General features: G+C 33.7%; 1 protein-coding gene across 1 annotated transcript; it reads left to right on the top strand.

Moving 5' to 3' along the window:
- Window positions 1-7,969: 7,969 nt before the first annotated feature.
- Window positions 7,970-12,216, top strand: LOC132716489 (uncharacterized). The gene is made up of 2 exons (XM_060699772.1): window positions 7,970-8,301; window positions 9,128-12,216. The coding sequence occupies exon 2, from the start codon at window positions 9,129-9,131 to the stop codon at window positions 10,635-10,637; it is 1,509 nt and encodes a 502-aa protein (XP_060555755.1). The 5' UTR covers window positions 7,970-8,301; window position 9,128; the 3' UTR covers window positions 10,638-12,216.
- Window positions 12,217-14,594: the final 2,378 nt, after the last annotated feature.

Raw genomic sequence — 14,594 nt, 5'->3', positions numbered from 1 at the left:
TTATGTATTTGTCAAATGATCCCATATATTATCTCAAACAAGTTATCTTAAAGATAACATACTACCGTGTACATGGAAATAGAGTGGAACAGCATGCAAGTCGTTGTCTGGCACCATTTATATATTCGACACTAGGCCTAATTATGGCGTCATCAAGTATTGGACAAAATAATACAGTTAAATATGAAGCACTTAAGTGGCTCTCATTAGGATTGAACTCAGATGTCACATCTGGCAGGCTAAAGCTAGCTTCCATGCTCTACTGTGTAGGTGATATGGATAATGTGGAGTTCATTCTGGGACAAACTGAAAGTCGATATAACTCTACTGTTGTTGAACCTGTATGTGGCTGCTGGTCTCATCCATGGACAGGTCCGTGTGCTGAATTTAAGAGAAAATGCAGTGAACTAAGTGAAAATTGCATCAATACTATTGCATCACTTTGTGTCAGATTTCTGCAGTCAGAAGTAAATTGTGTTCCACGAGAGTTACGATATGAAATGATGAGATCTACACCAGATGATATACCACACAGAAGTGAAGAAGACAGCTTTTGGATGGACTATGCTGTTGTTGGTTCCCTTCCTTATCTCTACTTTTTACAGTACAAGACATACAGTCATCTACAAAGACACCAGGATCAACAACGGGCACTTAGTAACCTTGTGAAGGTTATCTTTACAGAAAGAAACTTTGGCCACAGGGAGACAACTCTCAACCTTCTCGGTCAATGTATGGAACAAGAGGACAAACCAAGGGGAGCAATACACTGTTATATGTTCTCCCTTCAACAAAGAGAAAGAAATAATGCGGCAAAGTTTCATATTTGTAATTTACTGAGGAAGTATGTGTCAAACATGTAGACGTTCAAAGTTCCCTTAACATGTATGTAAAAGGACTAGGTTTGAATTAGACGTAAGAAAGTATGTTGATTGTGCATTTAACCAAAATGTAGTCTCTTGTTAGGTTGCCACAAACGTCCGGTAAATTTGCAATTATATCTCTGTATTCTAGAATGCTGTTTTAACGAACAAACCAAAAAATAGATAAATAAAGAATCCCTAAAGAAAGCCCAACACGGCAAAATTGAAAATGTTGCAGGCTCGGTTTGATTGAGCCTGTTCATGGACGGTACTGGAAAGTGCAAGTTACCGTCCACGCCCCCTAGCACCGGCTTAAGCAGAATTCAACATTTAAACATGAAATGGTAGAATTTTGAATTTAGAAACATCCGCAGATGTGTTCATACGGCGGTTATCATGGAACCTTCAATGTGACACTACCGTGCCATTCCATGAAAAGCGGCGTTTGGTCCCCAAGTAATAAAAAGCGTGTGCCCTAAACGAGAAAACAATGGGCGGAACTAAATAAAATAGAATTTTGAAAGGGGATCAGAGGTTATGAAGCCTGCGTATCACAGATAAGACGTCAAAAGACAAATTTAAAAAGCAGGCAACATATCCTAAGGGTGATTCAACATTATTCAAGTAGGAATATTGGAACCACCCAACTAGAAAATGTCGAAAAGTTGAAACTAAAAATACCACAAGCACAACAATAATGTCGTGCTGAACGATCTTCAAAGTTGTAGTATGATCATGTTATCAAAATAAGCTTAACATTTGTTAAATACATGAAACAGTATAATATAATTTGTCCAAGGATTAAAGTGATGAAAATACACTATTTTAGCAATGTGTCTGGTGTTTTTGTTTTAGTTGTTTTCATGCATTTTAAATCTATGTAAGGAATCGTGCATCATATCAAGTACGACCGAGAACCCAGGCAGAGAACACACATACCTTCCGTAAGCTTTCTGAACAATCGACCGAAGAAATTGTACTAGAAAATAACTGTTCAATTTGAGCTGCATAAAACAAATGAAAAATTTATACTTTATTTCTGTCACATTCATATACAATGCACATACAATAAAACAACAGAATAAAATGTATCATTACATATTAGAAATTGTGAGGTTCTGTGGTTTTCTATTCAGTAAAAACGTTTTAAACACCTATACAGTACAGAAAGAATTTTGCATGTTTCATAACTTTGCATGAATGGCATTTTTGATATTGTTGTGCTAATGTATTTCCTAAGTAATATTTTCAGATTAAACTTTTTGAAACAGTTCTAATGTGTTCGTCTTTATCTTTCACGTATAAAACTGACTAGTGGGATAAAAAACTAGAATTGTTGCATTAATATTAATATAATTTTCATTCATTTTCTTTTATTAAGTTATCTTATAAATGATTCTTTTATCTTTAACCATGAACATGCTAGATTTGTATACTGGAACTTGCTTTGAAGTTGGAATAGACAATTAAAATAAGATTGATTTCAGCACAAAAATATACAAAACTAAAACTATTAAGCTGTCAGTAAAACAGAGTCTGATCAACTGCAAGGATGTTGATGCTGGCCTGGCTTTATAGTGGTGACATTTTTATCACTGTTTGTTCAAGCTAGTAAAAAGGTTAATTCAACAACTATCATTATGTATAATTATGTCATTTAGTTAAATTTACTTTTAATCTATTCATTTTTTACTTTAATAATATTTATAACAAAAATACTTTCTGTATTGTTTTCAACATCATATGCATATCATTTTTTCTCTCAGAGACATGCCTTCAAAAATAATTAAAATGACACAACAATTGATATATTTACATGGATAATAATATAGCATAACATCTTGTAACATCATGGAAACAATACATTTTACATTTATATCACCAAACTTAACGTTGTGTAGAAAAGTGTCCTATCACATAATCCCTAAGCATTCTTTTCTGTATCTTCAAACACTGAATATTATAACTATCGTTATTTACAGCATTTAGTTGTACCCACATGCAATAATTACCTTAAGACAAAGCTATCACACTTAGTGAAAAAATGCAGTCTACTTTTTCTTTCTTGTGACGCGTTCCTTTCTAGAAAGAAAAATAAACAACATTTTAATTTCAACATCTATCATATTCGACTTACAGACAAGTAAAGTTTATGATGATCAATCCCATTCTAATTGGTAAAAGTTTTAAATGTAAAAACATCTGAAAATCCTGATTGAAGATTTTTTTTTGATGAATTTTTATAGAACGTATATCGTTAAATATATATAATTAACTAACTACTGCTCGTAAAAAGTGGCCTCTGTGTGTTTAATATGCCGGACTAGTAATCCAAGGATCGGTAAATGCGTGGATTCCAACCCCATCAGGAATAAACCATTGTTTCCTGGAACAATCATTACATTCGTTGTTCGGTACTAGTTTGTTGCAGGAACAGATTTATTAGCTTCCTACACAATCAAACTCAAATTCTGTATCAACTAAAAATTGTCAAGACAGAACAGCAAAATTGTTTTGAAAAAGATCAAACATCAGATGGTACTGCGTTTAAAGATGCTGATCCAAACATATAGCAATGAATTTAAATACACAACAAATAAGAGTCATAGCGAATGGTACCTCTTTCTGATCACTCTTTCTTTTACAATTTCTCGGGTCTCAACCACTACCATACCATACATTGTGCCTTTTCCCATTCTAAGTATCTGAAAATTGATTATGTTTCTTATTGAGAATGAGATGACCTCACAGATGACCTGCAATGGATTCTATGAACAGATTTTCAGTGTACCTCATAGATGGCCTACAAATGGATTCTTTGAACAGATTACCATTGTAACTCACAGATGGCCTGCAAATGGATTCTTTGAACATATTATCACTGTAACTCACAGAGGGCCTGCAAATGGATTCTTTGAACATATTTTCATTGTAACTCACAGATGGCCTACAATGGTTTATTTGAACAGATTATCATTGTAACTCACAGATGGCCGGCAAATGAATTCTTTTAACATTTTTCATTAAAACTCGCAGATGGCCTACAAATGGATTCTTTTAACAGATTATCACTAAAACTAACAGATGGCCTACAATGGATTATTTGAGAGTTTATCATTAAAACTCACAGATGGCATACAATGGATAATTTGAACAGATTATCATTGTAACTCACAGAATTGGCTTTTCTTTCTGTGGTGTCATCAACTAGCTGAATGAAATAAGGAACGTGAAAAAACAACGTTTATCGAACTTACAATTTCAATAAAATGCCTGATGAAACAGAAATTAATCTTTAATATCTCTCTCTTTTTCACAACAAAAAGCCTTAAATATTTTATTTCCAATTTCATCGTATCTGATATTGTCCGTACGATTTACCAAGAATTAAGTAACTATTAGTGGCACCCTCCTTGTTTATAAATAAATTTAACACTTATGTATTTTCAAAATGCACATTTACGTTACTTAATAACGGCATTGCACATCGTTTTAATCAATCGCAATTTTTTGGCCCTTGCATTCAATGTTTGGATACATATGCAGTTTTATATCCTCCTGTACTTAATTTCGACGCATCTTAAATACGACGCCATTTTTGTTTTGACCTCGTTTTCGATTTCGGGTTTCCGTATGACGTCACTCTCACGCACTTTAGTTTATAATCAGTACGGTGATTTCTTGCAGAGAAAATGTGGAGAGTCAGGGATTTTGAGGTACTCTTTTCATTCTTTTTAACGTGAAACACTTAAAAATGATGTTGTTTTCTTATTACTAATTTTGTTTAACTTTAAAAATGTAGTTTTCAGAAAATTAATAAAAATGACAGCCAGACCAGCCGACACCGCACTCCTCACTATTTTAGAAAAGTCACGTGACAGTCATGTGACAAGTAATGTGACCACTAAATATATATAATTCACTGTATAAGAAGGTGTACTCGTTAGCTCATTTTTGTGAGAATTTATAGAATGCCTTTATATTAAAGCTTGCATTCTCTTAACCTATTTTTGTTAAGTTTCTATATTATTATTTATTTCATTTTTACAGACCCATAAAGTCAAGGTCAGGAATTACTCTCCTACTTCTATGACAGAGGCTTACTTAAAATGCAGGGAGACATGGGCCCCAATAAGAACAACTGCTCGTCAGTATGGTTTGCCACAGGCTACATTAAGACACAAACTTAGTGGAAGAACCAATCCTGAGTCTGATCGTTCAGGACCACCACCTTTATTTACACAGGAAGAGGAAGCCTTATTAGTGGAACACCTAAAGTTCACTGCTTCTGTTGGATATGGTATTTTGACATTATCTTATATTATTAAATTTATGTGTTTCAATATTAAGTCATAAATTTAATTGATAATCAATATTCTTATTTTTTTTGATTGATGCCAATTATATAAAAACAATAATTTATTTCCAGGAAGGAAGTTATTGATATAAGCACAGAGTATGCTGTTGCTTTGGGTCATAGAAAACCAGGGAACCCTTATCTGTTGGCTGGTTTGTACTGTTCAAGTCTCGGTGGCCAGAGCTGAAGATCCTTGCTTCAAGAGGCCTTGAACGTCAAAGGAATGCGTAGATAGATATTATAAAGAACTGTCACATATTCTTGTTAAATATAATCTTTGTGACCGTCCAGAGAGACTTTATAATGTTGACAAAAAAGGCTAAAGTACTAGACATAAGCCTCCACCTGTTGTCTCTGGGCAAGTAAAATCCAAAGCTGTAGTGTCAGCCAGTAGGGATAATGTTACCATGTTAGGTTGTGGTAATGCTCAAGGTCAACAAATACCTCCATACTTTCTATTTCCTGGTGTTCGAATGAATTCCGCATTGCTAAATGATAGTACTCCTGGAGCTAATGGTACTGTATCAAAGAGTGGTTGGAGCAATCTTCAATCACATCTGATAAAGTACTTTCCAGAAAGATCTGAATCTTGACCAGTTGTTTTATTTTATGATGGGCATAGATCTCATATTAATCTGAATATTGTTCAGTAGGCAAGGCAAGAACACATTATTTTATTTATTTTTCCTGCTCATAGATCTCATGTACTTCAGCCCATGGATTTAGGTTGTTTCGGACCTTTTGAAAAAAAAATTCAATAGGTGCGGACGCAAATTTATGAGGGAGACATGTGGAAGGTCCATCACAAAATTTGACATGTGTCAGTTGTCGTGCAGTGCCTATTTAAAGGCACTGTCACCCGAAAACTTGCAGTCTGCCTCCAGAAAGTCAGGAATATTTCCTCTGAACCAACATGGTGTCAATCCTTCACACTTTTTTCCTTCCTCTGCTTTACAGCAGGAGAAATCTCAGTCAGAACCGTGCAGCCAGGACTTGAACCATCTAACATGCCTGGATTCGAACCTTCTACCCAGTTAAACAATGAACCATGCATCGAGTCTGACATTGTTATATCTAAAACTGTCTCTCCTGCTTCTTTTTTCACGAATAAAGAAACCTTTCTGACATGTAAGAAGCCACCTACTAAGAAAAGAAAATATTTAAGTACAATTGTGAGTGGTAAAGCAATAACAGAGGATGATATGTTTGAAGCAATTAAAGAACATGAAGCTGCTCGCAAACCATCTAGTACAGGTAAAGGGAAAAAAGCATCAGAGAAAGGTAAAAAACAAAAGAAAAGTAATAAACCTGACCCTGTCCCTAGTACCTCTGTCATCAGAAAGCAGACTGAAGTTTTTACAAATGTTGATGATGATGATGATGATGATGAAGGTAGTGATAACTCTATTGATGAATCTGAAAAAATGTTGTGTGTGCAACAAATTCACTCCTGATGAAGTCAGGAATAGTGTTTCTTTGGTATTCACTAAGTGGGTGCAGTGTGACAAATGTGGACACTGGACACACTTGAAATATTGCACAAATATTGCTGTTGTTCGAAGAGGTGACCATTTTTTGTAAAGATTACACCCCAGAGCAGTAAATAATGGTAAATGTATGTAACTGTTGATGTTTTTATTTACCTGTAATGAATGTTAAGCATGTTTGAATGAAAAACTGCAAATCTTGTTATAACTGCCATATATTTATATATATTTATGCTTGTCTGTGAACTGATTGTTTTTAAAATGTTTCGTGCTGTTTACAAAATTGCTGTGCATCATTCTCGCAGTGAAAAGGAAGTGCACTTTCGTTTTAGAAAGATTAAATATAGAAATCAATCAAATGCGTCGTTTCTCTATACTCTCATAATTATCCTCCATATTGGAAATCACCACTTGACATATTTTGACTTGTTTGTTTTAACGATAGTTTGCAGCTAATGAAAAAAGGTAAAAGATGGAAAAATGAATAAAAATTCAATTGCCATGGTAATTTATCAGTTGACACCTTAATTTGATTCGGTGCACAGCGATTTTATCTTAGGTGCGTCGGAACTACGTACACCAGGATATATACACGTATACATACTTTATGTGCAATAAGGGTACGTAAATGGTTAAATTTCAAAATTAGCATAATAAGTCTTATAAATTTTAAACATATATTCAGAATAAATTATACCTCGATAATTATTGGATGATGTCTCAAAATGAAGATAAAGTATTTCTAGGGTTGACTGTCCCATCAGTCTTTTAACTCGTTTATCTCGTAGCCACGACTTAGTTACACGTGGCCACGAAATAGTATCTGTGGCCACGAGTTACTATATCTCGTGACCACGACTTAGTAACTCGTGGCCACGACATAGTATCTGTGGCCACGAGTTACTATATCTCGTGACCACGACTTAGTAACTCGTGGCCACGACATAGTATCTCGTGGTCACGACTTAGCTATCTCGTGGCCACGACTTAGTAACTCGTGGCCACGACATAGCATCTTGATGCCACGAGATAAATAAAAACGCACACATGTCACCTTTGTGCCACCGTAGAAATGAGTAAAATTAGTCCTTACTAATGAAAACATATTTGCAGTTGTTCTTATAACTGATATTAAAATCAACCAAAAACGGCAATATCTTTCAAACCGGATGGTTACTGTGTATGTGTGTTTGCATTCACGTGCAGAGATGCTTAATAATATTGTAATTAAAAGAGATAATATATACATATGCGATATATTTTAAACTTTACATTTAAGAATATTTACAGCTTCATCATAAGCGCTATTGCTTAATTTACAAATGGTCGCTGAAATAATGCTCGGAAGCAATAAGAACTTTTCGCCTCTTTCTTCAGCTGTTTTTAACATGTTTGATTCTTTTTCAGAGGGCCTTACAAATAAATAAAGGATGAATATCCAAGGGAGTTAAAGCTGAAACCGAGTAGTTACTCATATTACAAGAGTTAACTTTTCGTGCATTGAAAATCGAAAGAGGAAGTGTAAATTGGAAATTTTCCAAATCACCGTTTTCCGTAAAAACATATCAGAAAAATTGATACATTTCAATTAAAAGTAAGTTTAATTTATATCTAATAATTTATATCGAATTATCGTTTATTCATTAATACCACAATTTTCGTTTATTTTCCAGAAGTTTTGAAAGCTTAAATTGTGATGTAATAAATGAATTGTGATCGATAATAACACGATAGAAACCATTTCACGTTGAAACATTACTAAGTGGTACAGATAGAAAATAAATCTAACAAGCAAGTTAAGCAATTATTTAACCCATGTCAGTTTCTACAGTTTTAATTTTTGAATATCAATTTTCAGAAATATTGTAATTGGTACTTGTTTACTGTAAGTAGAATTTTTTAACACATAATGCTTTTATTGTATCTATGTAATAATATTTCCTATACCTCATTGTCAATAAATGCGTAACAATAATGAGGAGTTTTTAAAAGTAGCAAATAGTTTTGCTTCTTTTTTGTTTTCTGTTTTTTTTTTTCAAAACTGAAAGAGGAAGTAAAACGTTTGTTTGGTATTTTTATATTACCATTCTTTAATGGGTTAGTTTTGGCATATATCGTACTAGGAAAATACTCACATAATCAATGCAATCTTTTACTCTTCATCTTGTTATTTTTAAAATCAGATCTGTTATATCAAAGATAATTAAAACAAGTATTTAACATGTTTATTAACATAAAAAACACTGGTAATATAAAGAAGAGATACAATGTTCCATTTTTGAATAACTGATAAAAATTTAGATCACATTTTACACAAGTTTAATGTCTGGTAGCAGCAAAATTACTTTATATCATCATAATATATACTCATTCATGATTCTTATGTTTTGACAAGGATACATTGTTTCATATCATTACAGAATGTTTCAGTCACCTGAATATTGCAAAACGTTGTCACTGAAATTATCTGAGGTACTAGAGGATGTTGGTGTAAATGAGAAAATGGTGATGAAAAGAAGAAGAATGTTCATGCTGAGGGAAAGTTTAGGAACGATTACATCCAGATCAACTGGTTTAAAGATAACAGTGTATTATCTTGGGAGTCAGTCTGAATGTACCACTACTATAGGACTTAAATCAGATATTGACATGGTACATGTAGATTATAATTATAATGTGATACAGGACTGGTCAGAGTGGAAACATAATAAGATCAATCTTCTTATGATACAGGATGAGAATGTAACACCAGGGTATTGTTTTTTACAATTACTTCGATCTGATGAGCCACTTTTTGAGACAAACATTCCTAATGAACATTACATTAGAGATAGCATTGGGAGAATATTATTAAGAAATACATTCCGAACAAGCATTATGCCAGAAAATACTGAGAGACACGGGCCATCAAATGCTGTCTCCGGGGTAAATGGATACCGCGACATTGACGTTGTATTTGCTTTCCCTTGTAATTCACAACTTCGATCAGTATCACATTTCCTAGAAAGACCCGGTGTTATGAGGTGGTTATCATCTGAAAGAATCAGATATGCTGCTAGTTGTGATTGTTTTGTTGTTGGTACTAGTAGCAAGATTGCTATTTATCCAGATTTCGAGTGGAGAATATCTACTTCTTTAGCAGAGAGATGTTTGATGTTCAATCTAAATATTACGCAATTACAATGCTATGTTTTAATGAAAATTATTTTGAAAAATTTTCTGAATCCCCACACAGTGAATGCTCTGTCAAGTTTTATGTGCAAAACCGTTTTATTGCATTGTATAGAAAATACAGAACAAAACATATGGAAAAGGGACAATCTTTTTACATGTTTATCATACTGCTTGCTTGAACTTCATAGCTATGTTCAAAATGAAAATTGCCCGCATTTCATTATTTCTGATAACAACTTAATGGCCGGACAATTTACAGCTGAAGAGAAGCGAGACGTTTTACAGAAATTATGTGACATAATACAGAGCGATGGGAGATGTTTACTACGAATAAGCATTGATGATATTAGCCAGAGACTACAAGTCAAACTGAGTACAATTGTTCATTTTGCGTGTTATTTTCCAACCTCACTGGAAATATTTGAACATTTTTCGTGTGATCTTTACATCAGCTTCATGATAGGGGTAAGCACTAGCCTAGTACTAATGTTCTATAATTTGTCAAATGACCACATATGTAATTACAAACAAATTATCTTAAAGCTAACATACTACAGTGTACATGGAAATAGACTGGAACAGCTTGCAAGTCGTTATTTGGCACCATTTCTTTGTTCTACACTAGGCCTAATCATGGCGTCATCAAGTATTGAACAGAATAATCCAGTTCAATATGAAGCACTAAAGTGGCTTACATTGGGTTTGAACTCAGATGTCACATCTGGCAGACTTAAACTAGCTTCATTTACTGTTTAGGTGATATGGCTAGAGCAGAGTTCATACTGAGACAAACTGAAAGCCGATCGACCTCTACTGTTGTTGAACCTGTATGTGGCTGCTGGTCTCATCCAATGACAGATCCGTGTGCTGAATTTAAGAAAAAAATGCAGTGAAGTAAGTGAAAATTGCAACAATACTATTGCATCACTTTGTGTCAGATTTCTGCAGTCAGAAGTATATTGTGTTCCAAGAGAGTTACGATATGAAATGATGAGATCTACACCAGATGATATGCCACACAGAAGTCTAGAAGAAAGGCTATGGATGGACTATGCTATTGTTGATTCCCTCCCTTTTCTCTACTTTTTACAGTACAAGACATACGGTCATCTACAAAGACACCAGGATCAACAACGGGCACTTAGTAACCTTGTGAAGGTTATCTTTACAGAAAGAAACTTTGGCCACAGGGAGACAACTCTCAACCTTCTCGGTCAATGTATGGAACAAGAGGACAAACCAAGGGGAGCATTACACTGTTATATATTCTCCCTTCAACAAAGAGAAAGAAATAATGCGGCAAAGTTTCATATGTGTAATTTACTGAGTAAGTATGTGTCAAACATGTAGACGTTCAAAGTTCCCTTAACAGGTAAAAGGACTTGGCTTGAATTAGACGTAAGAAAGTATGTTGATTGTGCATTTAACCAAAATGTAGTCTCTTGTTATGTTGCCACAAACGTCCGGTAAATTTGCAATTATATCTTTGTATTCTAGAACGCTATTTTAACAAACAAACCAAAGTTGTAGTGTGATCATAAAATCATAATAAGCTTAATATTAAATTTTGTTAAATACACGAAACAGTATAATATAATTTGTCCAAGGATTAAAGTGATGAAAATACAATATCTTAGCAATGTGTTTGGTGTTTTTGTTTTAGTTGTTTTTATGCGTTTTAAATCTGTGTAAGGAATCGTGCATCATATCAAGTATGATCGGGAACCCAGCCAGAGAACGCACATGTATAGCTTCCGTAAGCTTTCTGAACAGCTCTCTTATGCGACAGAATTTAAAGTGCATGGCAGAATAAAAAACCACAACTGTGAAGGCCATGATTTCATGTCAAAGACCTCAGACACCCGCCCCCAGAATTTTTGAAATAGAACTATTCACACATAGGCTTCGGTTCAAGGAAATCAAATTGTGTGTCTGCTCGGAACAATCGACCAAAGAAATTGTACTAGAAAATAACTGTTCAATTTGAGCTGCATAAAACAAATGAAAAAATTATTCTTTATTTCTGTCACAATCATATACAATGCACATACAATTAAAAAACAGTATATAATGTAACTTACCAAATTAGAAATTGTGATAGGGTTCTGTGGTTTTCTATTCAGTAAAAACGTTATAAATACCTATACAGTACAGAAAGAATTTTGCATGTTTCATAACTTTGCATGAATGGCATTCTTGATATTGTTGTGCTAATGTATTTCCTAAGTAATATTTTCAGAATAAACTTTTTGAACCAGTTCTACTGTGCTCATTACTTTATATTCGTTTTTATCCTTCACTTATAAAACTGACAAGTTTGATAAAAACTAGAATTGTTGTAATAACATTTATATAATTATCATTCATTTTCTTTAATTCAGTTATCTTATAAATGATTCTTCTTTATCATGCTAAATTTGTACACTGGAACTTGCTTTGGAGTTAGAATAGTACATTAATGTAAGTTTCTCTGATTTCAGTACAAAAATATTCAAAACTAAAAATGTTAAGCTATCAGTAAAACAGTGTCTGGTCAGACTGAAAAGATGTGCATGCTGGCTTGGCTCTATACTGGTGGCTGAGGCTTAACACTTTTTGTTCAAGATGGTAAATGGTTAATTAAACAAGAGGGCCATGATGGCCCTGATGTCGCTCAACTGTATATAGGCCCCCCTACCCAACGTTGCAGGGCCAATTTCAACCCAAGGGCTTTTATTTGCACAAACTTGGTAGACACCCATAAGAAGATGTTTCATGCTAAACATCTAAGCTCTAGCTCATTGGGTTCTTTAAAAGAAGATTTTTTAAGTTTTTACTATATGCATATAGGGAAAATCAATGACCCCCTGGGGCGGGGCCAATTTTGGCCCAGGGCTTTTATTTGAACAAACTTGGTAGACACCTATTAGAACATGTTTGATGCTCAATATCTTAGCCATAGCTCTTTGATTTCTTTAAAAGAAGATTTTTTAAAGTTTTTACTATATGCATATAGGGAAAATCAATGACCCCCCGGGGCGGGGCCAATATGACCCCAGGGCTTTTATTTGAACAAACTTGGTAGACACCCATTAGAACATGTTTTATGCTAAATATCTTATCTCTAGCTCTCTGGGTTCTTTAAAAGAAGATTTTTTAAGTTTTTACTATATGCATATAGGGAAAATCAATGTCCCTCTGGGGCAGGTCCAATTTTGACCCCAGGGCTTTAATTTGAACAAACTTGGTAGACACTCACTAGAAGATGTTTCATGCCAAATATCTAAGCTCTAGCTCTTGTGGTTTTTTAAAAAGATATTTAAAGTTTTTTCTTTCGGTTGTCATGGCAACCAGAGTTCTGCATGGAATTAAATTCTTTGAACAATTTTTAAAGGTGACCACCAAAGGAACATTCCTGTGAAGTTTGGATGAAATTGGCTTAGCGGTTTATGAGGAGATGTCATTTAAAGTAAAAGTTTACGGACGGACGGACGACGGATGAAAAGCGATCACAAAAGCTCACCCTGTCACTTTGTGACAGGTGAGCTAAAAACTGGCAATTTGTCATTTTGTTTAATTCACTACTTATCAATTTACTTTTATATAAGTATAATATTTAAAACAAAAATACTTTCTGCATTGCTCTTCTTCTTCTCAGAGACAGGCTTTCAAAAAATAATTAAAATGATTAGAAATGTATACAAGTACATTAATTAAAACATAGTTCAAATTATTTTAAAAATGCACAACATCTTGTAGAAATCATAAAAAAATATCCTTAACAAAGAAAATAGTTCACTCCAGTTTTAGACTTTTATCACCAAACACTTAAAGTTGTCTAGAAACATGTCTCATCAGATGTTCAACCACTGAATGCAAGTACCATCATTTTACAGCATTCAGTTGTACCCACATTCTAAAAATACCCTTATAGAAGAAGCTATCACATTTTTCTGTGAAACAATGCACCCTCCTTTTTCTTTCTGGAGACTTGTGCATATGTCTTTTCACACCAGTCTGTCTCTAATATTTCAATCTCTACCAATTTACACTTCTCATGTTATAGCTTGAATCAACAGCTATTTAATATTTGACTAAAACCAGAGGTCTAAAGCAGCAGTAATTTATATCAGTGTTATCAAACTTGATACAATTTCAAGTTAAACTTTCATCTTTTTTATAGTTTAATGAAGTCAAACGTGCATCATCCATTCAAGTTAACACATTTCAAAGTCTAAATATATCTTTTTTAGGTTTTTAATCTAAAGCTAATAACTTAAGTATGACTTCAATGAATGAAATTACTGTCTGTTAAACTTAACAAAGATAATAGATGGAGTTAATAACTCTTTCTTTTTTAACACTTTATTGTTTTCAAGTTAACTGATTTAAGGTCCAGTCTTATTACAAACTTGACGACCTTTGAAACTACCTGAACACCTAAAGCTTCACGACAAATGTCTAAAGAAAAAATAATGATTCATCATCTGTCAATCAGAGAAAATTCTTTGAGTTTATTGTTGAAGAATCTTTCCATGGTGTTGGCACATTTATAATACTCTGTATCAGGTTTGTTATAAGACCGACAATTTGTGAAAATTCTCATCATGTCGGCCATGAATAATTTCTTGTGAACGTAATATCTGTTCTTTAAACGATCTCCCATTGTTCTAAGATCTATAAATAGAATTTGCAATTGTTTTAAAGTCAATTTATAATCAATACATAACATAA

The sequence above is a fragment of the Ruditapes philippinarum genome, unplaced genomic scaffold (assembly GCF_026571515.1).
Source record: "Ruditapes philippinarum isolate M1 unplaced genomic scaffold, ASM2657151v2 ctg757_1_1_1_1, whole genome shotgun sequence".
NCBI lineage: Eukaryota > Metazoa > Mollusca > Bivalvia > Venerida > Veneridae > Ruditapes > Ruditapes philippinarum.
The sequence above is the reverse complement of the archived record's forward strand: the minus strand, read 5'-3'. Positions and strand labels throughout refer to the sequence as shown.

Coding starts and splice junctions, on each gene's coding strand:
- LOC132716489 (XM_060699772.1), top strand. CDS start 9,129: ATGTTTCAGTCACCTGAATATTGCAAAACGTTGTCACTGAAATTATCT.